This window comes from Penicillium chrysogenum, assembly GCF_028827035.1.
Source record: "Penicillium chrysogenum strain IBT 35668 chromosome Unknown utg000005l_segment0_segment0, whole genome shotgun sequence".
Taxonomy (NCBI): domain Eukaryota; kingdom Fungi; phylum Ascomycota; class Eurotiomycetes; order Eurotiales; family Aspergillaceae; genus Penicillium; species Penicillium chrysogenum.
In genome coordinates this window covers 359,916-384,173 of record NW_026622753.1, presented here as the reverse complement: position 1 = coordinate 384,173, position 24,258 = coordinate 359,916, and the positions used below count along the sequence as shown (strand labels likewise).

The following is a 24,258-nucleotide window of genomic DNA, read 5'->3' as shown; positions in this document are numbered from 1 at the left end:
CGTTCGTTTTGATTAGTTTCTTCTTTTCTGTTAATTTTCGATCCTAAACGCCGTGGCCGCGCACCATGACGCTTTTCATCCTTACTGAGACCAGCGCGGGCTATGCCCTGCTGAAGGCCAAGGACAAGAAGCTCCTCAAGCGTGATGATATCGCCGAGGAGGCCTCGACTGCGGAGGGTGTCTCCAACCTGTACGTCAATCGTGTTTTCCAATTCTGCCAAGTGAAAAAAAAATTGAGTGGGAATAGACCGACTCAATGAATGGGCGCAAAATTTTTGTTATCGGCAACAATGTCACTAACAGAACCTCTAGTCTCAAGTTGAAGAGCTTCCAGAAGTTCGACAGCGCTGCCTCAGCTCTGGAGGAGGCTGCCTCCGTTATGGAGGGCAAGGTCACCCCCCGTCTGGCCTCGCTTCTTGACGGAATCAAGGATGAGAAGAAGGTGTCCCTCGCTGTTGCCGATACCAAGCTCGGTATGTCAATCTAGCAAAATATATTCCCGCAGTTTATGCTGACTGTAATTGTGAATAGGAAACTCCATCAGCAAGCTTCCTGGGCTTGACATCCAACTGATTGCTGACTCCACTACCAACGACATCTTCCGTGCCATCCGTGAGCACCTCACCACCCTCATTCCCGGTCTTGCCCCCAGTGACATGTCCACCATGTCCCTCGGTCTGTCCCACTCTCTCGCCCGTCACAAGCTTAAGTTCTCCCCCGACAAGATCGACACTATGATCGTCCAGGCTATTGGTCTTCTCGATGATCTTGACAAGGAGCTGAACACCTACGCTATGCGTGTCAAGGAATGGTACGGATGGCACTTCCCCGAGCTGGCCAAGATCCTGAATGACAACATTGCCTACGCCAAGCTCGTCCTGAAGATGGGTATGCGCTCCAACTGGGAGTCCGCCGATCTTGCTGAGATTCTTCCCGAGGAGATCGAGGGTGCCGTCAAGGCTGCTGCCGACCGCTCCATGGGTACCGAGATCAGCCCGGAGGATCTGGAGAACATTCAGGCTCTCGCTGAGCAGGTCGTTGGTTTCTACGAGTACCGCTCCCAGCTTGCTAGCTACCTCACTTCCCGCATGAACGCCATTGCACCCAACCTGACTGCCCTTGTCGGTGATCTCGTTGGTGCCCGTCTTATTGCCCACGCTGGCTCCCTTACCAGCTTGTCCAAGAGCCCCGCCAGTACCATCCAGATTCTGGGTGCCGAGAAGGCCCTTTTCCGTGCCCTCAAGACTAAGCACGACACTCCCAAGTACGGTCTGATCTACCACGCTTCTTTGATCGGCCAGGCCACCGGCCGCAACAAGGGCAAGATGGCCCGTATCCTCGCCGCCAAGGCCTCTCTGGGTATCCGTGTCGATTCCCTCGCCGAGTGGGGTGACGATGTCACTGAGGAGGACAAGGCTGCTCTCGGTACCGAGGCCCGCTTCAACCTTGAGCGCAAGCTTGCTGGTATGGAGGGCAAACCCATTAAGCCCCGTGGTGTGGCCATTGCCCCCAACGGTGTTCAGGCCGAAAAGTTCGACTTGAAGGAAGCCCGCAAGTACAACCCCGATGCCGATGCCCTGGCCTCCGAGGAGCCTGCCACTGCTCAGAAGTCCAAGAAGGAGAAGAAGAAGCTTGTCGAGGAGGTCGAGGATGAGGAGATGGCTGATGTCGACTCTGATGAGGCTGAGGATTCTGAGTCCGAGGATGAAGCTCCCAAGAAAAAGTCTAAGAAGAGCGACATTGAGGAATTGGCTGCTAAGGCTGGTCTCAGCGTTAAGCGATACGAGCGGAAGCTCGAGCGCGGCGAGATCACTTTCGACAAAGACGGCAACCCCACTTCAATTAGCAAGAAGGACTTGAAGAAGTCCAAGAAGGAAGCCAAGAAGGCCAGCAAGGACGATGGCAAGAAGCGCAAGCGTTCCGAAGACGACGATGAGAAGAAGAAGAAGAAGAAGTCCAAGGGAGAGTAAGCGTATGTTTTCAAAAGTTTGTGCAATGTGACCGGATGGCTTTCCTGGGATCTGTATGATATCACACTTTTTTTTTATTTCTGTTCTTTTTTTGTTGCAATCTTCCTGTTGCTCGCATGTTTGGGGCATTTTGAGGTTGATCTACCGGTCTTTCACTGGCGCAGAGGGTGCTCGTTAGGAACAAGGCAGTACAGTTTTAGCTGGAATAATCTGTTCATACTTCAGTACTGGATTGTAAAGCAGTAGGCCTATAAATCCGCACGAGTCATAGTCGAGTAACTCTATTCAGTCTCATTTCCGTTGCTTCGCCTCTATATACTGTGCTTTGACCTAGATATGCAGGTAGATAAAGACACCGCCCAGATTCTGCCGGCAGTTCAAACAATTTTCCTTTCTTCGGTCCAGTCACCTACTTGCTTCAGTCTATCTTACCTCAAGCAACACACAAAATGAGGGTAAGATATATTCTAATCGAAGCTGAAAACTGCAGCTAACAGAATTATCCAGATCATTGACCCTCAAACCGCCGTCCTGACCAATGTCGAGGTCCTGGCCTATCTGACCTCCAATCCACCCCGCCGACCACCGCCAAGTTCGGGGAACTGGGCACCAAGCCCAGATCTCAGAGACCATAATACAGTGGTTAAAGAGGTGAGAACCCCTATCCTGCCCTTGCCATCTATCGTCGGGGTATTGTGGCCCAGCAACTACACCACAGACCCCAGCTTGAAGCGGAGTCAACCAGACCCCAAGCCCCAAAACCAGACACCAAGAAACCAACGATAGAAGAAAAAGTAACTGACTAGCTCTCCCAGATTCACAACTATGCAAGCCGTCTCTCCCCCCATCTCCTACGATACCCCCCGCTATACAGCCCGCCCTTCATCCTCCCAGTCGAAATCACAATCGCAAGCCGCAATGACCGGCACACTGCAAACCTCAAATTCAGAAAATACGGAGGCAGATGTTAATTCCCTGCCGCCGGCTTACCCATCCACAGAAACAACACCCATGGACAATGCCCTCCGCGACCTAGTAGTCCGCCTACAGCCGTACGGACTGACCAAAGCTGAGGTCGTTATGATCCTGAATCTCGGGGTGGGAGTGACTGGTAATACAGCTGCTGAGGGAGCTGGGGAGGAAGGTGCCAATGGAGGGGAGGCAATGGAAGTGGATGAGGAAGCGAGGGGCGAGGAGGGTGAGGAGGACGATTACACGGCTGTGGTCTTGATGGATAGTGTTATTGAAGAGCGGGAGCTCAGACTGTCTGATGACGATGTTAAGGCTATTTTGGCAATCATTAAGGAAACCCTTACGGCGGATTATGAGAACGTGAAAGGGTGAGATGTTGGAAAGTTGTTTTATCATACATGTTCGATATCAAGAATCAAGAAGGAAATTAGTACGTTCCTTCAAACCTCCAGGGCAGATTCGCAATGGGAAAGGCCAGATCGCCTTGGAGTTCTCTCATCCGCCAGTTTCTGAATGTAGACGTCCTGCAATTGTTTGGTTTCGTCACAACCGTCGATTGGACAAGAGACGTCATGGAATTCTGGTGATCTTGCGACGGATTGCTTCCTCATCAACTCGGCGCCCTCTTCGGTGGTATCTGTGCTACACATTGGATAGGCGAGTTCGCGTGTAAGCATGTGAATCTAATCTTCTGCCACAACTGGACATACCGGCTCGACCAAGCTGCCGTAGCTGCATGTCGCTGACCAATAAGAATGCTCCTGGAGTATATTCGCCAACTGTGTTGTTTATTGCACATACGATCATCTTAGTATTCATCATGAAGCCTAAAGTTACCCACGCCATTCCCAACCTCCTGCCGACCCATCGGCGTCATATCCAATAGATGATATGTCGACAAGATACTTTCCATCCCCCGGGATGTAGTATCATAGGTATGAAACACGCAATCACCATGTCTTTTGAAAACACTCAGACCAAAATACCCATTTCCAGGCTTCCAAGTAATAATCTCGCCCCTGTCTTCAGCTTCCTGCCACGTCTGATGAGTTTTGGCAGAGCTGTAAAAAGGGAACTTCCATCCCATCTGCCCTTTGAACGCAGTGATCTCGGCTACCGGCGCAGTCGCGACAGCCACAAACGAGGTGTCACGGCTCCGTAGATGACCGAGATCAGGAATATGATCCATGCAAAAGGAACATCCCACACACCCGCGATGTTCACCGGGCCCGAGCATGAAGTGGTAAATTATCAGTTGCTTGCGGTTGTCAAAGAGGTCTGTCAGACTCTTTTCTCCATCCGGGGTATCGAATTTGAATTGATCAGGGTTGGAGACTTTGACCATAGGAAGTTCCCGACGCGAGGCAGCTAGGCTTTGCAGTAACTGTGTTGCTTCCTTTTCTTGGTGGAGGAGATCAGTTCGAGCTTGTTGATACTCCTCTGCACTGACAATTTTTTTCTTTTTTGATGTTAGTATAGAGAAACGAATGGATTATTCAATGAAATTTACCTCCTTCTCGTTAGAATCCATCATCTTGGTCATGATCTTGATCAAGTTTGAGGGTTGACATCAGGTAACCTTCCAATCTTGGAAGGGTAGAAGGTTGTTACTCAGCTCAGCCGCAGGTCCACCTAAGCCCTTCCTACCTACATACCTAAGTACCTACCTAGGTAGGTAGTTTCTTATTCATCCACAATCAATCGAGGATACCCTTGGTTTAGCTATTTCCCTAGAATTAATTACAAAAAGGAACTAACACGAACTAGCACTAGTTAACTAAGAGATGGAGATTCCTTAACTAGCTGGACGACTAAATCAACATCGCTTTTCACTCTAACCACATACGGATTAGAGCCTTGGAGCCAAGTCCATATACGCTTCCACGTATTTCCAACTTCCCCTGTATATACATGCACTTGCGAAATTAAATCCATCTTCCTGTAATGGCGCTGGCCCAACTACCTACTGAGATCCTGTGGTCGAGGGTCAAAGGCAAAAAAAAAAAAAAAAAAAAAAAATTCCCCGCCGATAGATGCGGTCCGGAGAAAGCCCAGGGCGGTCAAATCCCCACCCAATTACTGCCAGGCGTAGTTGGCAAGCTCGTTCATAGTTGCTGTAGTCATAACGAAATCGGTTTCTCCGGCCATTCTGGCCCTTAGCATAACATCAGAAACGTCGATACTAAAGGAGCCATTGACCCGAGGGAAGTTTGGCCGGGGATCGCGAACGATTTCCATGCATTGGTCGGCCGATGGGCCATTCCGGCCCCTTACCCAACGCTCGACAAGTATCTTCCGGGCAGATACAGAGATGGAGATTGACACTTGGACGCCACTTCCTGTCTCATAGAGCCAGAACTTAATTGCTTCCGTAAGGCTCCTACGGGTTTGAGATCGTGCCACTTCCAGAACTATCGCTGGCCACTTCTGTGAGCGGATCCTCTGAAGGTTCTACCCACCACTCGCATAGGATCACTGACGTCAAAGAGATTTGTGAATATCTCAAGAAACATACGAATGAACTAGTGGACCTGATCGAAGACCTCACAGAGAGATGCAAAGTGAAAGAAGTGAAAGAAGTGAGAGAAGTGAAAAAAGTGAGAGAAGTGAGGAAGTGAGGAAATGAGGAAGGTGAGAGACAGCAAACACCATTTGTCATCGAAAAACCATCCCAAGGTCTGACCTTACACCGCTCACCCCGGCATCGATCAGACCGACGGGACGACAAATAGCAAACAGAGACTATATGCCAGGGTATTTCCCGGCAGATGTCCCCTTACCTTCATCGCCAACCTCTCCGTTCATCTGAGCTCCGTACTCAAGTGCATAGTAGCGGGTTTGGTAGAGAAATTGGATGACCCTATCAATAGCATCCAGATGCTTCGGACCGGGGTTTAGGAAAAATCCAGCCAGTTTGCTAGTTGCTTTGGCAGCGTCCGGTCTAGAAATAGTAGTCGTATACCTAGGTACTATATAGATCTAACTTTAGCCTAAAAACTAGTTATAAATCTAGCTAGCTATCGTAGCACCTTCGTACCGTGGTAATGCATAATCTCAGTACGTCTACATATTCATTAGCGAAGCAAGTACTCACTCACATCATATGTCGACAGCGTTGTTAGTATTATTAAAAGGCCAATCGGAGTAACGAGCTGCCATAGGCTCATCGGTAGGTCCGTGACACAGACTCAAGTACTCGTGCGCGAGTGCGTCGGCGACGCAGATTCTATAACGAGGGTTAGGCTCGAGCATTTCCTCGAGCAGGTTTAAAGCTACTACTAGAATGCTGTCTTCCATGATCTTACCATATGGGTGGATTTTTCCAAACCTCTTGCGTGGTGGTAATGTTCCGTTTTAGGCATGCCCTTGTTTGTCCGCAAGCCCTAAAAAGAGGCTAGTAAGAAAAGCATATCTAGGGCAAGTAATGGCGGTATAATAGGGTTCATCTTTATACGTACATATGACCTGATACCTGTCTCTATTCTGTCCTTCCCGAGGAGCTCCGCCACATTCAACAGCTGGCTCATATCACTCTCCCCAGGAAATAATATTCTGCCATCCAACATTTCCGCAAATACACATGCAGAGCTCCATATATCAAATCTCCTTACCATAAGTTTGCCAGGAGGTCATTATCTCCGGCGCGCGGTAGAACCTCGTGGTAACATAACCTGTCATTTGGGGCTCCCAGACCCGGGCGAGTCCAAAGTCGCATATCTTAAGATCGTAGTCCTCGTCTACGAGGATATTGCTGGGCTTTAGGTCGCGGTGAATGACACCTGCCACTTGGATCGGTAGTAAAATGGAAAGGGGCAGTGCGTCGGGCTGAAAGCCAATGCGCAGTGGTGGGTGTGGGCTAGAGTAAAGAAAGGAGGGTGGCGAGGAGTGTAATATAGAGAAACCCAGCGTAGGGGAGTAGACAATGCAAATGCTGGAACTGTTTCTATGATGCGGGTCTTTAAGTCGGAGAGCATTGAACGGAGGTTACGTGACGGCGTATTGGGCTCTAAAGCAAGAAAGGCAAAACTAACCGGATAAATTAATTCACAGGTCTGCCGTTTACAGTACAGATATTTGAACTGTTCTCGACTCTTTCAAGGAGAACAGGGCACTCGCTCCATCACTTGCACCCGCATATTTGAAATGGCGAAAAGCCCAAGGTAGTTCCGTGCATCCCAGGGACGGGTGGGACTGATAAGTGCCAGCTCGAAGTTACGCAACAGCTGTGTTCGGTGGGTGGTCAGTTGGCGTGCCATAAAGAAGAAAGAGGACGAGAGCAGGCATATAGAGCAGTTTCTACTCACCTCGAATATTGTCTTTCCGATCTCAATTTGGGCCACTGTCTTCCCTAAACACTGGAACTTGCCGTGACCGAATATGAGGTCGTTAGTCCGAACCATGACAGCCAACTTGGCAGGGTCCGACTCGAGCCACCGCTCGGGTCGGAAAGCCTCTGCATCCTGGCCATAGATCTTCTCGCTCTGGTGCATGGCGCATGCCGAATATCCGATGCAGGCGCCGCCCGGGAGGAATACGCTCTCTCCGTCGACGATAAGAGTGTCCCCACCTGGCGGGATATCACGCGGGAAGATGTTCGTTACAGGCGGACAAACTCGCAGAGCTTCACGGATCACGGCCTGGAGGTACGGAAGATTCCTAGCCTGGGCGGCAGTGATAAGACCTTCGTCCTTGCTCGGAGCACGCCCACTGCACGCGGCATCGTCAATCTCGCGCTGTAGCCTGAGGTAGACACGGGGGTTCGTTATGAGGTACAGAAGGGTGCCACGGATGGCGCTAGCAGTGGTGTCAGAGCCCGCAATGATTTGCTCTAGGGCCTCGGTGCACAGTTCGTCGCCTGCTAAACCGTGGCGCATGAAGGAGGCTAACATATCGGATTTTTCGTTTGTGGAGCCCGCAGCGCGCTCTTTGACAAGGCGGAAGCATGTGGCCATCATCTTACCGAACCCGTTGTTATCCTTAGGCGAGGGTGCAATAAACCTGCCGATGAAGGGCATTTGGGTGATCCAGCTGAAGCCTATAGCAAGGGCGGTATTGCCGATAGCAAGTCCCTGCTCGCTGGATTGCAGGTAGTCGTCCACATCATGGTCACTACGCAACATACCGAACGCCTTGCCAAGGCCCACGCTGCTAATAACGTCGAGCGTAAAATATTGGACTTTTTTCGCTAGGTCCATGGGGACAACACGACGGTCGGACGACATATATTTGGACCGGATGAGGTTCAGGAAATCTTGTAGTCGTTCATCTATAGACCCCTCGAGCTGGATATTCTCCCTTCCCGAATACTTTATAAAAAAATACTTTATTAGCAGCCTACGCCGGTATGAATGGGTGGAGAGACTCGGAGAGAGATGCGAGGCAGCTATCATACCCCTGGAGCCATCTGCTTCCTCCGTTCCGCATGTTTCGCGTTATCAGTCTGACTGAAGACGTTGTCCCTCCGGTACTCGATTCGTGCGGCTTGATAGTACCAATCGGAGCGCTTGTAGCCAGGCTTGTTGTTTACGTGCATCCAAACCTCGGGAGACGATGTGATCAGCACTTGGGGTGCGACACGGGCGATAGGACCTGGCTCAAGTCGAACATGTTAGCTAGTTATAGTAGATATAGCACCCTGGCAGAGATGCAAAGCAAAAGGGATGCCTAGAAGATATCTCGTACCATGTTTCTTGTTGACTTCTGCGTACCACTCGTGGCAATTGCCCCGAAGCATCGCCATACTATGGGGCCAGTTCGAGATGCCTGTCCCCGGAGGTCCCCGGAACTGCATCAACTTAACGTACGTCGCGATAATCCTGAAGACATAGAGGCCCAAGAGACCGCAGAGGAGCGTCACAACCTGACCAGATACGGCGGTTAACATCATAGCGAGAAAAACAACCGGACAGATTTGACAGATTTGACCAAAGAGGATTTTTAAGGGGCTCGCGGGCCCTGCTATATCCTACGAGACTACTGGATGTGGAACCTGAAGACTTTTTAACTTCATGGCGGTGGGGTTGATTGCATTAATGCAGCGGTTGTCTATTCGTGGCCGTCTCCCGCGTGCTCGGATATTCATCCTCTAGTACGAGCATGTGTGGGGAGATCACCGGCTGAAAAATATTTCAGATGGCATGGTACGCTCCACGTAATATATAGCATGAACTCTGTTTATCGTGTCTCACCGCGGAATTCTCAAATACGGAACTCAGAAACTGGTTCGCAAGGCGTCCGGGCAGAGATTCAATATGGCAGCCAAGCAGTTGCAAGCACTTGACAAGTGGAAATCAGACCTCCCCTGAAGCAATAGACGAGAAGGGCATAACGACCGAGGCAGTGGATTGAGGTTTTGATTCCAACTGGGCGGAGACACACTGGACACTGGTCTCGCCATGTACTGTCTGAAATCTTCGGTCTCGACTTGAAAAAGAAAAAAAAAGCCCTTTCTCGGCTCAGACATCCATTCCTCTTGATTGGACGGAATCGAAAAATGGGACCCAAGTGCAACGCTCGAGCCCGGTGTCAGACGGGGATATGGCCCACCTGGGTTTTTGTCACGGCATTGAGCGACTAAGTGTCGACGCCGTACTTCGCAGTGAAATCATTCGGTAAGACAGCAAATATATATAATTCGGAAGAATATGGAGGAATTATGGGCCAACGGAGATTACTGCTGAAGTATTGAAGTAAGCGATAGAGGCTGGCTTTGAACACAGAGAAAGTATGTTCTTTTTTTTTAACCTCGACGGTCTTACAGAAACTCACGTTTTAAAAGGATCTCCACGGCAAATGGACCAGGGGCTCTTATTTGAATAGGAAATATGCGCCCCTCGTCGGGTTGTTTATCTCAAATGCTTCGAGGATGTCTTGATATCTCGACTGGAGGGTAGATTTGTGACCTCGGGCCATGATCAAAAATCGACTTATGATTGCTTGTTGTTGAACACTATCTCAGGGGCTAATTACAACTCTAGATGCTATATAAAAAACGAGTGGATCATCTGAATGAAACATATTCCTTTCTCGTTCGAATCCATCATCTTGTCTCAATTTTGATCAATTTTAAGGCCCGACGTTAAAAGACATCGGGGCCTCAGGCCTTAGGGTTGTTACTCAGCTCAGCCGTAGGCCCCGGGGAACTATTAGTATCAACACTAAAACTGGGAATAAACGAATGGTCAGTCTACATTCTATATGTGGGTATGGAACATTGATGTCACCTCATCTACCATTTCATTTTCATTCTGTTGCTTTCTATATACTCCTCATTGCAGGGCTTCCAAGATTCGATCTTGTGATATCATACAATAGCATTGCAGTTGCAGTCACACAAAGCCAGTCCCGATGAATGTACAGCTATTCCTGATAACAGTCAAAAAAGTCCTCAGCTGCGACATAAGAATAAATCTGAATTCTTCTGTGAATCCGACCATGCCATTATAGTAGTGGCTTGTTCAATCAAGCCAATCAGTCATGCACAAAGACAAAAACCATCCAAACTCCAAAGTCGGATACGGTCCATAACCTGGCAGGTTTGGGAACTCGGCATGGAGACATAGCGCAGAGCAGGTGGTTTTTGGGGACGGTAATCTGGACCGGAAGTCTCAATAACCCGGCAGCCATCGCTCCATTGAGAATGAGGTGCTAAGTAACAGGGGAGGATAATAATTCAAAGTCCAGCTTTAGTCAACTTTCTCTTCCTTCCCAGCAATGAGGCTTCCATACTGGTTGTAAACCGGTTCATCTGGGTCACCGTTCTCCTTAGCCCATGGTCCGAGGTCATCGTCAAAGAGATCTCTTTCTTGGCCATTGCAGACCTCGGAGAGAGTGACCCAATTCTCGTCGTCGGTCCAGATCCCACCTCGGCCTCCGCGCACGTGCAACCAATCCTGTCCGCCCAGCAGCGAGGACTGTGCCGCGTCGAACCCGTGCGAGTCGCGGACATATTTGCGCAGTAGGGCGCGTCCCCATGGGAAAAACCACATGTTCTCCCACCACGTGTTGCGGAGCTTGGGGTCGCCGTTCAGATGGGCGAGTACTGGCACCGTGGCGGAGTGGACATTCGTCATAAGCGAGATGTTGTGCCAGGTGCGCTCGCGCGGGTTCGGGAGTTTATCCAGCGTGGCATTCCATACTGGTCGCTGGGTCGATTCTTTTGCGAAGCGGGACTGGATAAATGGGTTAGGGAGTGTTGCGATATCCTGCGGTAGGAGGAGACGGTGTTCGCGGGGGACGCCGTGTTCCATCTGCAATGCGGACATCTTCGTGATATTGCCGAACTTGACCCACTCAACGTCCTTGCGGGACATGATCTGGTTGAAGAAGAGTTGTGACTCGAAGTCGACGCCAATGCCGAACTCGTAGCGGTGACCTGTCTCTAGCCGGATGTTGATTCCGGTGATGTTTGCTGCGTCCGAGATGCCCACCATCCGGTAGAGCAACTCTTTGAAGTCGTTGGATGTTCGCCGCCGCTCCAGTTCTCTGATCACCTCTTGTCGCCCGTACATCTGTGTCAGGGCCTGGTAATCTGCAGACTTGTTCGAGCGCAACTCAACTAAGCGCAGAACCTCATCGTAGATCAGACGCAGATCCGCAGCTTGACCAATGACAGCTCCGGGGTTCAACCACCGGGGCCGGTTTAGAGATCCATCCGGGTAGACATCAGTCTTCCAGCCATACACATCAGGAGGTAGAGAGGATTCGGGGACAGATACACAACCGGGGTCGTCCAGCAACCCGGGGTAGCAGATCTTGCTTGCGCCAAAAAGAACGCGCTGGGTGTATTTCTGTATCATTTCAGGCGCATCCCCAGGCTTTTGGCCCTCCACTTCTGCGAACCCATACTTGTCCCGCAGCTTTCGGTTGTTCTCCCTTACGATAGCTTGGAACCGCTCCACTAGGACTTTCGGTGGCAATTGGAAGAAGGTGTCTGCTCCATCCACCAGCAGCACGAAGTCGCGGTCATGCACGGTCTTGCTGTCTCGGAGGTAGTTCCGCACCCGCGTGATCCGGTCCACCATGCGCTCGGCCTCGGTCGCCCCGGGAGAGTCATGCCCGTAACCGATTAACGTCGGCGGTGGGTATCCAAGGATCATAGCTGACGTGAGCGTTCGGCAGACTCCGCGCGAGCCCCGTGAGCCTGGGACCAGGACATGCAGGCGTGGGTTGGGCTTGTCTAGATCATGGGGGAGGGTATCGGTGACATTAATATCAGTGCGAGGAGGGAGGAGGACTTGCGCATCTTCCGGGCGCTGGGGGAAAGGATGGCGAGAGGGAAACTTGGTCCAAAAGTCCGGTTCGACTCGCTAGGCAGGTTGTCAGCCTCTTTATCTTAAGCCTGGCGGTCACAGCAGCGGTCCTTACCGTTGAAGAAGACTGTAGCATAAAAAAGAAGAAGAACAACGCAATCACTGACAAGCCAATTGTTTTAATCCGGTTTGACCGTGAGCGACGGTTGGAGACTGGCCACAGCATCGAAGCCGACTTGGCATCTTGAAAGTGTAGTGGCACATCCTCCGACGCCATCATGCAAAAATGGAGTCGAGTCAGATACTGAGTAGAGTAAGAAGGAACATTGTAAGTTGCCAGGAACCAAAAGGAACCGAAAAGGAGCCAAAGGGGAAATACGCAATCGCCTCAAGAGGTGGAGAGAGAGAGGCTGCGATCGGCGCAACGTTTCCGGTGGCACCTCCGTCACCTCGTGGCCCCCTTCCAAAGGGGCGCGTAGGGCGTTACATCGGAGCTTCACATATGTCTCAGCTCTACAATTTACACTGTCGGTTTATTTAACATCTAGATTACCATAAATGAATATTAAGTGTTTATAAAAAAGTATGTGGTTTTGCATCTGGAAATATCTCCTACATCATCATAAACACATTCCCCTTACTAAGTAATGTTCGATGAGTTAGGTAGAACTATATCTCTTACACCTACTGCATCGAGATTCCTAAGGGAAATTCCTTGAAAAATCGGGCCTTATTCCCTCATAGTGCTTAATTCCCACAGCTATACAAGACATCGCAACTACGTAGGCAGACTCCAAGACAGTGTAAACAGCCCAAATCCTGCATGAATGTAGGGGGCTACGGAGATTACTAGTAGCCAGATGCGAGATTGTAAATTATGCAATACTATACAGGTCCAAATCTCCATGTGGAGAGCCAGCTCAACATCCCAGACCGATGTACTCCGTACATCCCATTGTCTCACTCCAAGTAGATTTCCTCTCTCAAACGCTGTAAATTCCGGAACAGCCCACCAGCCGGTGCCCCACTGTCACTATCTCGCCGAGCCTCAGACCTGGACTTGGACTGTCCTCGCTGGTTCTGATCCGCCTGCTGTTGGTCCAAGGTGCGCCGTCGATCCTCCACAATATTCGCCAGGCCATCCACGAACCGATTACGGGCTTTTTCCTCGGCCGATCCATCCCACACGGTCGCGAGTGTCCGCAGAGCTTCAACACGGCGGTTGGCAGCATCTAGTCCGGCATATCCTCCGCCCTCGCTGTCGAGTAGCTCGGTCACTTCTGTGCGTAGCTTTTTCATCATTTCTTGGCCCTTTTCTTCGCGGTCTTGGCCTTCGGGTCCGAGGTCTGGTCCTGAGACCGAGATGAACGATGATGAGAATGTGAGCTCGGATGGGGGTAGCGGCCAGCTCATTGCGTCGCCGAATGTCTGCACAACGTCTTCCAGGCGCGACCGCACTTGGTTCAATGTGCGGAGATTCGTTATGTACTCCGGATCTGTTGGGACAGCAGGTGTTTTGTTGTTATTTGGGCTTGTTGCCGACTCGTCTTCGTTCGTTGGCGCGTCCTCTGCTTGTTCGGTTTCGCGCCCGTCTTCCGGCGAGGGCTCCGGGACGAACTTCGTTATATCGTCGCGTAGGACTTCCGTTAGAGTTTCGGATAGCCCGATTGTCTCGCCTCGCAGGACTTCGACTTCGTAGGCTAGTCGTCCACCGCTTCGGAGGATCTCATCGGTGAGTTGGGATAATGTGCTTGAGAGACGGATGTTTTGGGCGCTAATCTGGGAGAGGAGGGACTGGACCTGCGCAGAAAGCTCGGTCAGGGGCACAGAGCCGGGCGACCGAGATGCATTAGGTTGTGATGATGCCACAGTCACCGGTGATAGAGAGTCATTGAGGAAGTCGGCTGGGTCGAAGTTTGGATCGGCAAAGTTAGGGGGTGCAGCGGGGTTTGACGGTTTGACGCCAGCTCGAGTTGACGAGCTATATGTTTGTGCCATTTCTGTAAAGCTCTGGGAGCGTTGGCAATTGTCTCGAGGTCAATTCACGATTGAAGAGAGCTGGCCTCCGCGGGGAGCATCGATATCTCCACGCCCCACCGCCTTTTATTTTCCTTATTAAGTATAGTGCCATACTACTTTAGGCAAATCCCTTGCCGCTTTTGATCTACGATCTATCTGTAAACAAAAGAGACCATTGGTTCTTCCCACATCTACACATACAAAATGGAGTCAATGCCACCAGAATTAGGCTTAGGGTTTAAACTTTGACTAACTTATCTTATACCTAGGTGGGCTTATGAGGCCGGGACTTTGGTTAAGAATTATGGGACTTCACAGGTCTTTGGGGTTCAATGTAGCCAAAACAAAGTTCATTCAATGATTCACCTGACTTACCTGACTTACCTGACTATGAAAGAGACAAAGAAATTTCTTTGTTTGGGTGTACGAACTGCGGAATCGCGTGAAGGTAGAAACGGACTTAACAGCGGGAGCGCCTTCAAAGCTACTCCTGAGTGCAACGACTCTTCCGTGCTGAAACTTTGCTTCTTTAGATGTTCAGCAGATCGTGATCTACTGTTTGTGCTCATAAAAGAAAAAGTTGGGGTTGTGAAAGTTAGCCTCTTTCTAGAGGGATCGGGTATCCATATTCAAAGTATCAAGATGGCTCTCGGTGTGAAAACTCCGCCGTGCCTTCCCGGGGGGAGCCCGGGTCGGCTGGTCGAAAAGTGAGAGAAAATCTACTATCCGACGCTGAGAATGCACTCTGCAACGTGTAGTATTCGTCATCGGCCTACATGTAGCTCCAGCAATTAGACCAGGGAATATTAGATGAGATAGGAGGGGTATATGACTTACCTTTGGTTGAATTTCAGCTTCGGCCGTATGATGCGCCTGTTGTTCGGCATTCTGGAGTGCTTCCCTTCCTCTGCTGTCGCAGTTGAGTTCGACGGCAATTGATCAACCGAGATAGAAATGGTTCTTTTAGGACAGATCTCTTGGATGAGATTGTTCTGCCAAGACAGGAGCCCTTGGGGGTCGTCTACATCATGGCCGTCGTAGAACGCCATCTGCTCCTCCTTGCTCCCAAACTCCAGGGGTGAGATCCCGTAGCCATCCTTGGCCCGGCCCGACCCCGCAAACTGGATTTGCTCCTCTAGGTCAGTTGATCTTTCTGCAATTTGGGGAGTTCAATGAATCAAGAATGGACGGGCGACGATAATTAATTTGAGGAAAACTAGGGTGGACATTGCGGTTCTGACATACCTAACTGCTAGTCGTCTAGTAGTTCGTTGGTGGGTACCTTCTCTGTCGATGGGACCACGCCCCGCGATCGAAGTTCAGGGACATATCCCGAGTCGCTGAACCGTGTCGTGGATGCTCTGATCTGGCAGAAGCCAGAGGGTTGAGAGAGAGAGAAAGGAAGAGAGATTGATTCTCTGACTGACGGAGGTTAGTTTATATACTCACTAGCTAGCAAACAATGGAGGCCTGACACCTGACAAACCAGGCATCATCCTGGCTGCCATAACACGCTCGTCTTGGGGAGGGGAAGCATGAAACATGGCCTCGGACCTGCTGGTGTCGTGAGGGTTGTGGTACTAGACATACTGGCAAACCCTGTGTTGTTGAATGCTTCGTTAGGTATGATCTGGGTGTCACCAAGCCATTGTTGTAAAGCAGAGTCAGTTTCTGGGGGTGTAAGCCATTTTGGTAGGGAAGAAAGTGAGAGCAAAGTGAGAGCAAAGTGAGAGAGAAGTGAGAGCGAAGTGAGAGCAAAGTGAGAGGGAGATGAGTGGGAAGTGAGAGAGAATAGCTGTATCGGAAGGTGCTGTAGTGGAAGTCAGAAAACTCGATAGCGTTCTGCTATCAGGCTTAGCCCTATATACCTACCTACCTAGGTAGGCAGACTCCTCCATCGAATGGGATGCATGAAACTTTGCTCTCACTTCACTTCATGAAGCCTCCGCTGCATAGTAGTAGGACGACAACGACGCAGAGAACACACGCACGGCTGAAAGTCCCAAAAACCAATGACATCCACTTGGGATCCTTACGGAGTAATATTCTTGAACTGGGGTTGTTATTCTTCAATATTTCAATGTTGTCAGATCATCGAAAGCTGCCATACGGCTATGTCCACCTGATTCGTGGCATAGCCCTAATTTGCGGCGTTGCTGATGAGTCTCAGCTGCAGCCAAGACATGACATCTTAGAAAACGTGCTGTGAATGCATGTACGCTAGTCTGTTAGTGGATATTGCGATGGCCGATCTTGAGTATTTTGCCTCGGGGATTTTCCATTATTTTGGCTGGTACTGAGTGGGTAATTGAGGATTGTAATTATTTTATATTCAAATCCTCCAAAATAGTGAATACGTACGAATTTTCGCCAGGGTTGGGGCAGTGCGAGAGCTTTGAATAGAAAGAGTTGTAAAGAAATTAGCAGGGAGAAGCTAAAACCAATTCGGAGATTACACTACAGACATACACAACGGTCAAGCCCCTATTGATTTGGGGGCCAAATGTCGATTTCACTTTTCCGACCGCTACACACTCTACCCTTCTGCAACCCCCTGTAGAGCTAGTTACCTAACATATACAGCTCCAAGATGACGTCCACTATACCGACATTGGTCGCAAGGGCCGAATCAACAGAGACGATCACGACGATGCCCATGTCAAGCATCTTCACTGCCCCCGCCTCATGCTCGAACTCGTGGACATACGAACCAGAGGGTGCAAACAATATCCCAAATGGTATCCTAATTCAAAATGCCCACGCAAGCGACAATGCCGATCCTGCGTGTTTCCCCTCCGGATACAGCCAGTATGAAAGAGTTCGACCAACTATCGCGTATAGCCCAGGCTATTGTCCAGGTGGATACACCTCGGCCGATTTAGTGATTCACAACCCGGTGACCACCGCCATGTGCTGTCCCTCGTAAGTGCGCAAACGAAGTGCCCATTCTGGTTTGTGGCTCGGATACTGACTTGCAGGCTCTAGCGACTTCTCGTACTACGAAGAAGATAGGGGCAGGTCGACATTCGCCGGATGTATAAGCAGTCTCCCTAGTTCATCATCGACCATTGTCACCGTCCGCCAGGTCGAATCCGAGAGCACGCAGGTCATCGGCCCCGTCACGATGTGGGCACAACCCATCCAAATCCAGCTACAAGCTTCAGACGAAAGCCTTTTTGTCTCCGCCACTACAACCACATCGTCCGAAACCTCACCAGGGAGCAGCGCAACACCAACACAAACGGGCCCAGCAGACCCAACTACCTCAGACACAGACACGGGGACAGAGTCAAGCGGTCTGTCTACAGGAGCAAGCATCGGCATCGGCGTCGGTGTCGGCGTAGGTGGACTCGTTGTAATCGCCGCGCTGGCATTCTGGCTATTCCGTCGACGACAGAACAAAGCAAAGAAGAGCTTACCGGACACATTGTCATCCGGAGGGAGTCGCCCTGGAGCCAGCGAGCTTGGGGGGGAGCACTCAATTCAGTCCAAACCCGTCATACCAACGCCCAGAACATGCAACACCAAGTGAGCTTGGGGGCTCACAGGAGGGGTCTTCTAGCAACGCGGCCAACACGCAGACGACTGATCCCTCTGAGCTTGAGGGAAATCCTGGTCAGAGGCGCGTACATGAACTTGGTGCTTAGCCTTTCCGTTTGTTAGCTTTTTCCTTTGTTTTCTTGTGTTGCAAACCAGAATTATACCCCTTCCCTCGTTGGCCCAATACCTGGCTGCCATGAGTCTATGCAACTGAGGCTTGAATGCTTTGTGTGAATTAGGCGCATGATATAGTTATCCATGGAGGACTTGTGATCGATGAGCGGCGATATGAAGTCTTGGCTTGGGCTTGTCGAGTCTTATACCAGTATATATGGTCTCTCCTGCATGGAGAGATTTGCCTGGAGACAAGTGGCGCCCATCGGATGTAAATATAGCTCAGCTGCAGAGATAAATACATCATAATCACCTTTCCCAGCTTTTACCCTTGCGCCAATACAGCTATACGGCTTTCTCTGGGATAAAGATCGCGCCAATAATGTGCAATGAAGACATTATCATCAACTAACTGCTAGGAGTAGCCAAATAGCCGTTTGCTTTTGACTAAGGCGTATAATATACACCGTAGCGATGACTATTCTCCATGTAATGCTCAAAGTCACCAAGCGTTAAACTGGGCGGCATCACATATTGTCCTTCTTCGCCAACCGCCCTTGCCAATTCCACTTGGTACCGCGCAGGAAAGCCAAAATCTTTCGGAAAGACATTCTCGTCTGTCCCCAACAAAAGTTTCCTATCCCTCGCCCTGTCCATGCCCTGTGACACAAAGTGGTTTTCTAACAGCGCCTTCCATTCATCCAGTCTCGCGAGTCCGATAGAATAAGCCCCAGAGCAAAACAAAAACGAGAACCCATTTTTGAACCCCTTCCCCTGACACATCTTCAGATACTCTTGAAGCCGTTCGAATGACTGTTTAACAGGGAACATCGTCCAAAACGGCGTCAGATTGTACCTAATAGCCAACCACGGCTCCATTAGAATGAAACTCTCAACGAGAATTGAATCAATTGGGCGGCGAAGTTGCTCCTTCCGTTGACGATCCGCATCAGCAACTAGGGGACCGGCATCTTCAGGATGATCAAAGTCCAGATACTTGATCTTGAAGCCATGCTCCTTTGCGAACTCGACGGTATCATCGGTTAAGCCCTCTGCATAGCCCCATTCTGCTTCGGGGGCTTCGTAGTTGGATGCTGGGGCGTTCCAGTCCGTCTTGTGTTCCTTCCCCATTACTGTGCCAGTCATTTTCGTCAATGGGGACTTTTCCGATTCCACAAATTCCTTCACCTCAGTTGACCCTTGGAGAAATTCCTCTGAAGTTACACCTCCAACCGCTCCGCTCTGGAAGTAATGGCGATCAGCGACCTTTGTGGACGGCCATTTCGATCCGCACCGAACGAGTATGATCGTCCCGTTCGCTTCCAATGCGTCCAGAAGGAAATTCTTGTACGCTTCAGTCATTTTAATAAATTTCAACCTGAAGTACGCCATATGGCGAATCATCAACTGGTCCTGGTTCGGATCCGCCATGTGGTATAGTTCAATTCCTGGGTTCTTCTGCAACAATTCTCGCCCTGCACTCCTTCCCCATTCCATTTCCGCCGTCATATCGAGCTGCCCTTGTTTAAATGCCGCGCTCTTTGGTCGCTTAACAGGCATGAGAAGTGTTTGAGGCAGCCACGGAATGCCCATCATTGCGTACAAATGCGTCAATGCACCGTTAGTGCTTCCAATGGCCACGGCGGTATATTTCCGATGCGCTGGGAAGTGTGCAGCAACTGATTCGGTGATGCTTTCTGCCTCAAATGTTGAGGCAATATCATCTGCAGCTTCGTTGGCGCCAAGCTCAGAGAATACGGTGTCGCGGAGATATGGTGGTAGCCAGTTGGTGAGCGGCATGACTGGAGCCAAAGATGTCGGGACGCCAAGTTGGGGGAAGTCTCGGAAATGTAAGTAACGCCCAACTGCGCGAAGCATAGAAGATGCTGAGTCAAAGTCAGCGATCCCCTGCAGCTTGACATATACACGGTCCAAATCTCCTGATCGATCCGCTGATAGTAACGGAGCTATCTTTGAGTATTGATAGAGGATCATTGTCTCCATCGGCAGGAACCCCGAGATGAACTTCCATCTGCTGATGGAGCACTTCCATGTAACCAAGACAGCAAGGAATCCGAGCGCTAATTGCCATCCAACTAAATGATTTCTCTGCTTCGCCGCTGCTTCCCTTGTCTCGTTTATTCTCGTCACCCGCTCGAATATCTCTCTCCCCGCCCGCCTCATCCCATCATCATCCTGAATCAGCAGGTAGCGCAAGATGCTTCGAGACATTATTTCCGTCGCGGAGTAATTTGCGGTGTGGGCGGCCTTTTTAAGAACATAATGAACCGCGTTGGGCGTTTTTTCAGACAATTCCTCAACCCATCCACAAGGAGTGATTGGGTCCAATTCACAACTCAACAGTAACGTCGGATTATGTACTTCCTGTAGTACATCCAAGATGCGATATTCCGCCGTGGCACGGAATAAATCGAAAGCCCTCCGCAATCCAGCGCGCCAATAATCCTGCAATGAGATGAGGCTCATTGTAAACGGCTCATTGCTATTGTTCGCAGCGGACGCAAGTACAGTCTTGAGAATGGATTGCTGGCTTTTATCTGCCGTGGGACCCTGCAGAACAAGTCGATCGACCCTGTCTGGCCAGCGACGAGTGAACTCTGCAAGAATCTGGCAGCCCAAGGAATTGGAGACAAGATGGGCCTTTTTTATTCCTGCCGTATCCATCCAATCATGCAGACCCTGCGCTAGTTGGTTTATAGACACTGTATCGCACTTCCGTATTGCTTTGGAGGAACGCCCGAACCCGGGTAAGTCGGGGATGAAAACGCGAAACCATGGCGCAAGATGTCTTCCGAGATTTTGCAGGTAGCTGCTCGCAACTACCATACCATGAACGAGCACTACAGGAGGTCGTTCATAGTACGCTTCCGATTGGAGTAGCTGTTCCCGCTCGAAGGCGTCGCATGCTGTGGATAAGGTATCCGATCGAGGAAAGGGGGGAATGGGAGTTGTTAGAGCATGAATATCAGACTCATAGCCCGGAACATTATAAAAAGTTGATTGTAGGCGAATATTCGGATCGAAATCAATTTCCATCGACATGGCCGGAGATATGCTAAGGAGCAACTGGTAGGTGATTAGGTAGGAGGTATGAAATTTTAGGATAGTAGGCGGCAGGCATTGTCAATTGCCACAATATATAGATGCGATCTGAGTGTCGCAAAACGGATTGAAGCTGTGGTCTGTCCATTTTACCGGTTTCTTGCTTAGAAGCGTCCATGGGTCGAGTGCTGGCTAGTTGTTCTCATCATGACGTTGCGGAGGCGAGCTTAACCTTATGAAATTATGCTACTTAGGTATGTTACCAGCCATAATCAAAACATGAAATCTAAAGTTTCTTGTTAAGGCGTAGAGGGTATTATATTCTGACATATCTCATGAACAGTCTTGGGTATTCAGTGTACAGGTAGAGCACGTCCAAGGCTCATGCCGACCTCAACATCAACAGCAATGGCCTCCTTGCTAAGCCTTAACAGGTCTTCGTCAAATAATATACGACCACTTTGAAAGGCTACAATAATGGATGAACCACCAAATTGGAAAACGCCTAATTCTTCGCCTTTTTGGATCTCGTTTCCAGCAGTCTGCCATCGGTCATGGATCCTAGATGCACATTAGTGAGGTTTAGGGGGCCAGGAATACTGTATCTCATACCTGACAGATCCCACATCAGTGGCACCAATGGCGACAAAAAGAACATCTCCCAGATGTTCAGTCTCGATGACGATGTAATCGCGAGCGTTCCGATCAAGGATATCAATATCACTTCGGAGCGCCAGAGGATCAACTTGATAATAATCTCCCGGCATACTCCTGAACAGTTTGATTTTCCCGGTAACTGGACTGTGGTATCGGTGGTAATCTTGCGGTGACAGTCGGAAACTGGCAACAGCTCCATCCTCAAATTGCGCGCCGAGACGAGTATCCATTACCAGGCTAGTGATGGAAAAGTCCAAGCCTTTGATCCAAAGCTTCTTGCTTTGCTCCACCGTCTCGTAAACCACAGCCCGCGAGTCAGCCACGACAACTGCGCGGGAGGGGTCGTCTTCGGCGAATATAGGCCTCGATCCGGGCTTATGAGCCCGAACGAAGAAGTCTTCGAATGTAGGATATGCATCAGTGTCTGATGGTTCAAAATCATCCATTTTGATCTTGTAGAAGTCGACAAAAGATTTGATCTGCTGCTTTGAAGCCGGCGTGCCCTCATCTCTGCCTTTTCGGAATCGTCAGCGTTCTTCTTTCCTTGTAGTATTCGCGCATTCTCACCTGCTTTTATGTTTTTCCTGTGCATATAGAGACGCATTGCGTGAGTGGTGTCCAGCCATTCCGTCAGAGGGTTGAATAGCAACAGGAGTTTGAGCTTTTTCAAAAGCGGCTGTTGTTCGCGAATACGTCGACCTGTCTGAGTGAAACTGTTAGCTAACTCTTTACCCGTCGGGATTGCGGTCGATACTTTGCGATCAACTGTTATCCAGCCGACCTCCCGATTTTGGACCTGTTCATCTTATCAGCCGGTGATCGTGACTTCCCAAATGGCGACGAGGTTCCTAGTATACCAATTTGAGACATGATAGCACGTAGTCCACGGCGCGATGGAGAAGATTGAGGACCATGTTGTTGGCTTAACTGTATCTGTGTCGATGAAATTGTGAACTTTCTCCGTATCCAGTTTGATTGACCGTATTGCGCGGGTTGTTTGATGATCGAGTGTCTGTATTACACGAGATAATCATCGATGAGGTCACGCATGTGTCAGCCTATCCTACCTCCAGGCTAGCACAGAGTTGAGGTCTGTTTGCCACACATATTCAAGTATTTATATCGAGCGACCTCGGGACCTTCCACCTTACCAGAATGACGTCAGCGTGTTTCCTCACCTGACATCTTTGTGTTTAGTCTTCTTCATATACGGGTTATGAATGCAATAAGAAATTGCTTGATATGAGCTTTGATTATGTCCTAATAAGGGAAGCTCCTAATGTTTCTATAGCCTTCAGGGGCAAATTTTGACATTACTTTTGGCCGTATTGTATGGACTATATGGATACCTAGGTAATATGGATAATGACAAAGCTGTCAACTCTGAAGGATTGACCGTACAGAGTATCTAGCCATCTCTAGTGGGTCGATATATATTCTAGAGACCGGTGTTGACATACATGCATACATGCAATGCGTGCAGGGTATGTGTTTGTCTCTGTATACAGACTGAGCTCTTTGAGCACTTGCCTATACCCCCTCCTTCCCATAGGTGCATCATCACCTCTCTTCTTCTTCACGATTTTCCCTCCGTCTCTCTTGCATCGTAGCCTCAACAGGTTACGAAGCCCTAGTTTTTCCCTTTTTGCTAAGATCTAACAGAGATCTAAGCCCTGACCAGCGGAGCCTCGTTGGTGTTTATGGTAGAGAATAGCCTTGGCTATATCTCACTTATTTTTCCAAAAACCGCCTGTGACCAAACCCGCCTGTGTGCGACAAAATTCAAATCGGTGTTGTACAGTGTCTCTCATTGAGAACTGTCTTCATCTTCAAAAGACTTCATTTTTGATCATCCGGAAAGCTGGCTTAATCTCCTTCTTGATCTTCATCTTTATCATCATTTTTTCACCAGCTGCAATGGCTGAATCCTCTTCCCGACATGCTGCCTTGCAGCCGGACGACCGTCGTGATTAGCACTCAAAACAAGATGCCGTCGTCGACAACCAGAGTGTGGACCTTCCTAAGATAGGAAGCTTCAAGCTGTACGAACTCACGCCGCCGCTCAAGAGCGGGCAGATCTTGATATCTGGGTTGACCAGGTCGAGAAGGTACTTCGAAGCCTTAAACTTCACAACTTGATTAACAAGGACATCCCTTGGCCCCTTCTCCGAATGGAGAGAAATGGAGCACTCTCTTGCTACAAGTGAGAACATGGCTCTCAAGTAGTATCGACTATACTGTTATGCAGGAGATCAATGCTCGTGGGAAAGTGATTGACTTTGCGGTGGACTTCTTTGAAATCAAGAAGCATATGAAGGGTGAAGGACCCCGAGCTATCAAAGCAGCAATGAACAGCTTCATTAAGCTTTCACGAACGCAATTCACAACCACCGAGGCCAGTATCCTGTGGGTTGTTGACGGACCCATTCTTAACGCCTACGGCATTGCCGGCTCTAACATCCCCCATGCGTAACCTGTAACCGTCCAGGCCAGAAGATCTTTCACGTATGGCTCAGTTGAATTGCACGGCGAGAAGGCGAATCTGTCAGCCCGTCCCGATTACGGGATCTGGTACGGAGTACACGAGGCTATATGCCTCAATATCCTAATCGTGAAGGCCAAAAATATCGACAGCGGTGTTGCCCAGGCCCTAGGATATATGGGTGAGTATC

At 49.7% G+C, this 24,258-nt stretch overlaps 11 protein-coding genes across 11 annotated transcripts; 4 read left to right on the top strand and 7 right to left on the bottom strand.

The window, feature by feature from the left end:
* Nucleotides 1–65: 65 nt before the first annotated feature.
* Nucleotides 66–1,970, top strand: nop58 (RNA-processing protein NOP58; the record flags this gene model as incomplete). The annotated part of the gene is made up of 3 exons (XM_056714274.1): nucleotides 66–190; nucleotides 313–473; nucleotides 532–1,970. The coding sequence occupies 3 exons, from the start codon at nucleotides 66–68 to the stop codon at nucleotides 1,968–1,970; spliced, it is 1,725 nt and encodes a 574-aa protein (XP_056561896.1).
* A 449-nt stretch (nucleotides 1,971–2,419) lies between these two features.
* N7489_008523 (uncharacterized protein) lies at nucleotides 2,420–2,756 on the top strand (the record flags this gene model as incomplete). The annotated part of the gene is made up of 2 exons (XM_056714273.1): nucleotides 2,420–2,425; nucleotides 2,478–2,756. The coding sequence occupies 2 exons, from the start codon at nucleotides 2,420–2,422 to the stop codon at nucleotides 2,754–2,756; spliced, it is 285 nt and encodes a 94-aa protein (XP_056561895.1).
* Nucleotides 2,757–2,795: 39 nt separating this feature from the next.
* N7489_008522 (uncharacterized protein) lies at nucleotides 2,796–3,314 on the top strand (the record flags this gene model as incomplete). Its single annotated transcript, XM_056714272.1, has 1 exon — nucleotides 2,796–3,314. One exon carries the CDS (start codon nucleotides 2,796–2,798, stop codon nucleotides 3,312–3,314), a length of 519 nt encoding a protein of 172 aa, XP_056561894.1.
* A 68-nt stretch (nucleotides 3,315–3,382) lies between these two features.
* Nucleotides 3,383–4,485, bottom strand: N7489_008521 (uncharacterized protein; the record flags this gene model as incomplete). The annotated part of the gene is made up of 4 exons (XM_056714271.1): nucleotides 3,383–3,579; nucleotides 3,653–3,721; nucleotides 3,780–4,401; nucleotides 4,453–4,485. 4 exons carry the CDS (start codon nucleotides 4,483–4,485, stop codon nucleotides 3,383–3,385), a joined length of 921 nt encoding a protein of 306 aa, XP_056561893.1.
* A 2,551-nt stretch (nucleotides 4,486–7,036) lies between these two features.
* Nucleotides 7,037–8,829, bottom strand: N7489_008520 (cytochrome P450; the record flags this gene model as incomplete). Its single annotated transcript, XM_056714270.1, has 4 exons — nucleotides 7,037–7,165; nucleotides 7,247–8,248; nucleotides 8,335–8,531; nucleotides 8,625–8,829. The coding sequence occupies 4 exons, from the start codon at nucleotides 8,827–8,829 to the stop codon at nucleotides 7,037–7,039; spliced, it is 1,533 nt and encodes a 510-aa protein (XP_056561892.1).
* Nucleotides 8,830–10,627: 1,798 nt separating this feature from the next.
* N7489_008519 (glycosyltransferase domain-containing protein) lies at nucleotides 10,628–12,473 on the bottom strand (the record flags this gene model as incomplete). The annotated part of the gene is made up of 2 exons (XM_056714269.1): nucleotides 10,628–12,250; nucleotides 12,309–12,473. The coding sequence occupies 2 exons, from the start codon at nucleotides 12,471–12,473 to the stop codon at nucleotides 10,628–10,630; spliced, it is 1,788 nt and encodes a 595-aa protein (XP_056561891.1).
* A 680-nt stretch (nucleotides 12,474–13,153) lies between these two features.
* Nucleotides 13,154–14,191, bottom strand: N7489_008518 (uncharacterized protein; the record flags this gene model as incomplete). Its single annotated transcript, XM_056714268.1, has 1 exon — nucleotides 13,154–14,191. The coding sequence occupies one exon, from the start codon at nucleotides 14,189–14,191 to the stop codon at nucleotides 13,154–13,156; it is 1,038 nt and encodes a 345-aa protein (XP_056561890.1).
* Nucleotides 14,192–15,045: 854 nt separating this feature from the next.
* Nucleotides 15,046–16,110, bottom strand: N7489_008517 (uncharacterized protein; the record flags this gene model as incomplete). The annotated part of the gene is made up of 2 exons (XM_056714267.1): nucleotides 15,046–15,365; nucleotides 16,089–16,110. 2 exons carry the CDS (start codon nucleotides 16,108–16,110, stop codon nucleotides 15,046–15,048), a joined length of 342 nt encoding a protein of 113 aa, XP_056561889.1.
* A 692-nt stretch (nucleotides 16,111–16,802) lies between these two features.
* N7489_008516 (uncharacterized protein) lies at nucleotides 16,803–17,744 on the top strand (the record flags this gene model as incomplete). The annotated part of the gene is made up of 2 exons (XM_056714266.1): nucleotides 16,803–17,134; nucleotides 17,198–17,744. The coding sequence occupies 2 exons, from the start codon at nucleotides 16,803–16,805 to the stop codon at nucleotides 17,742–17,744; spliced, it is 879 nt and encodes a 292-aa protein (XP_056561888.1).
* A 569-nt stretch (nucleotides 17,745–18,313) lies between these two features.
* Nucleotides 18,314–20,929, bottom strand: N7489_008515 (alpha/beta fold hydrolase; the record flags this gene model as incomplete). Its single annotated transcript, XM_056714265.1, has 1 exon — nucleotides 18,314–20,929. The coding sequence occupies one exon, from the start codon at nucleotides 20,927–20,929 to the stop codon at nucleotides 18,314–18,316; it is 2,616 nt and encodes an 871-aa protein (XP_056561887.1).
* A 353-nt stretch (nucleotides 20,930–21,282) lies between these two features.
* N7489_008514 (uncharacterized protein) lies at nucleotides 21,283–22,032 on the bottom strand (the record flags this gene model as incomplete). The annotated part of the gene is made up of 2 exons (XM_056714264.1): nucleotides 21,283–21,490; nucleotides 21,542–22,032. 2 exons carry the CDS (start codon nucleotides 22,030–22,032, stop codon nucleotides 21,283–21,285), a joined length of 699 nt encoding a protein of 232 aa, XP_056561886.1.
* Nucleotides 22,033–24,258: the final 2,226 nt, after the last annotated feature.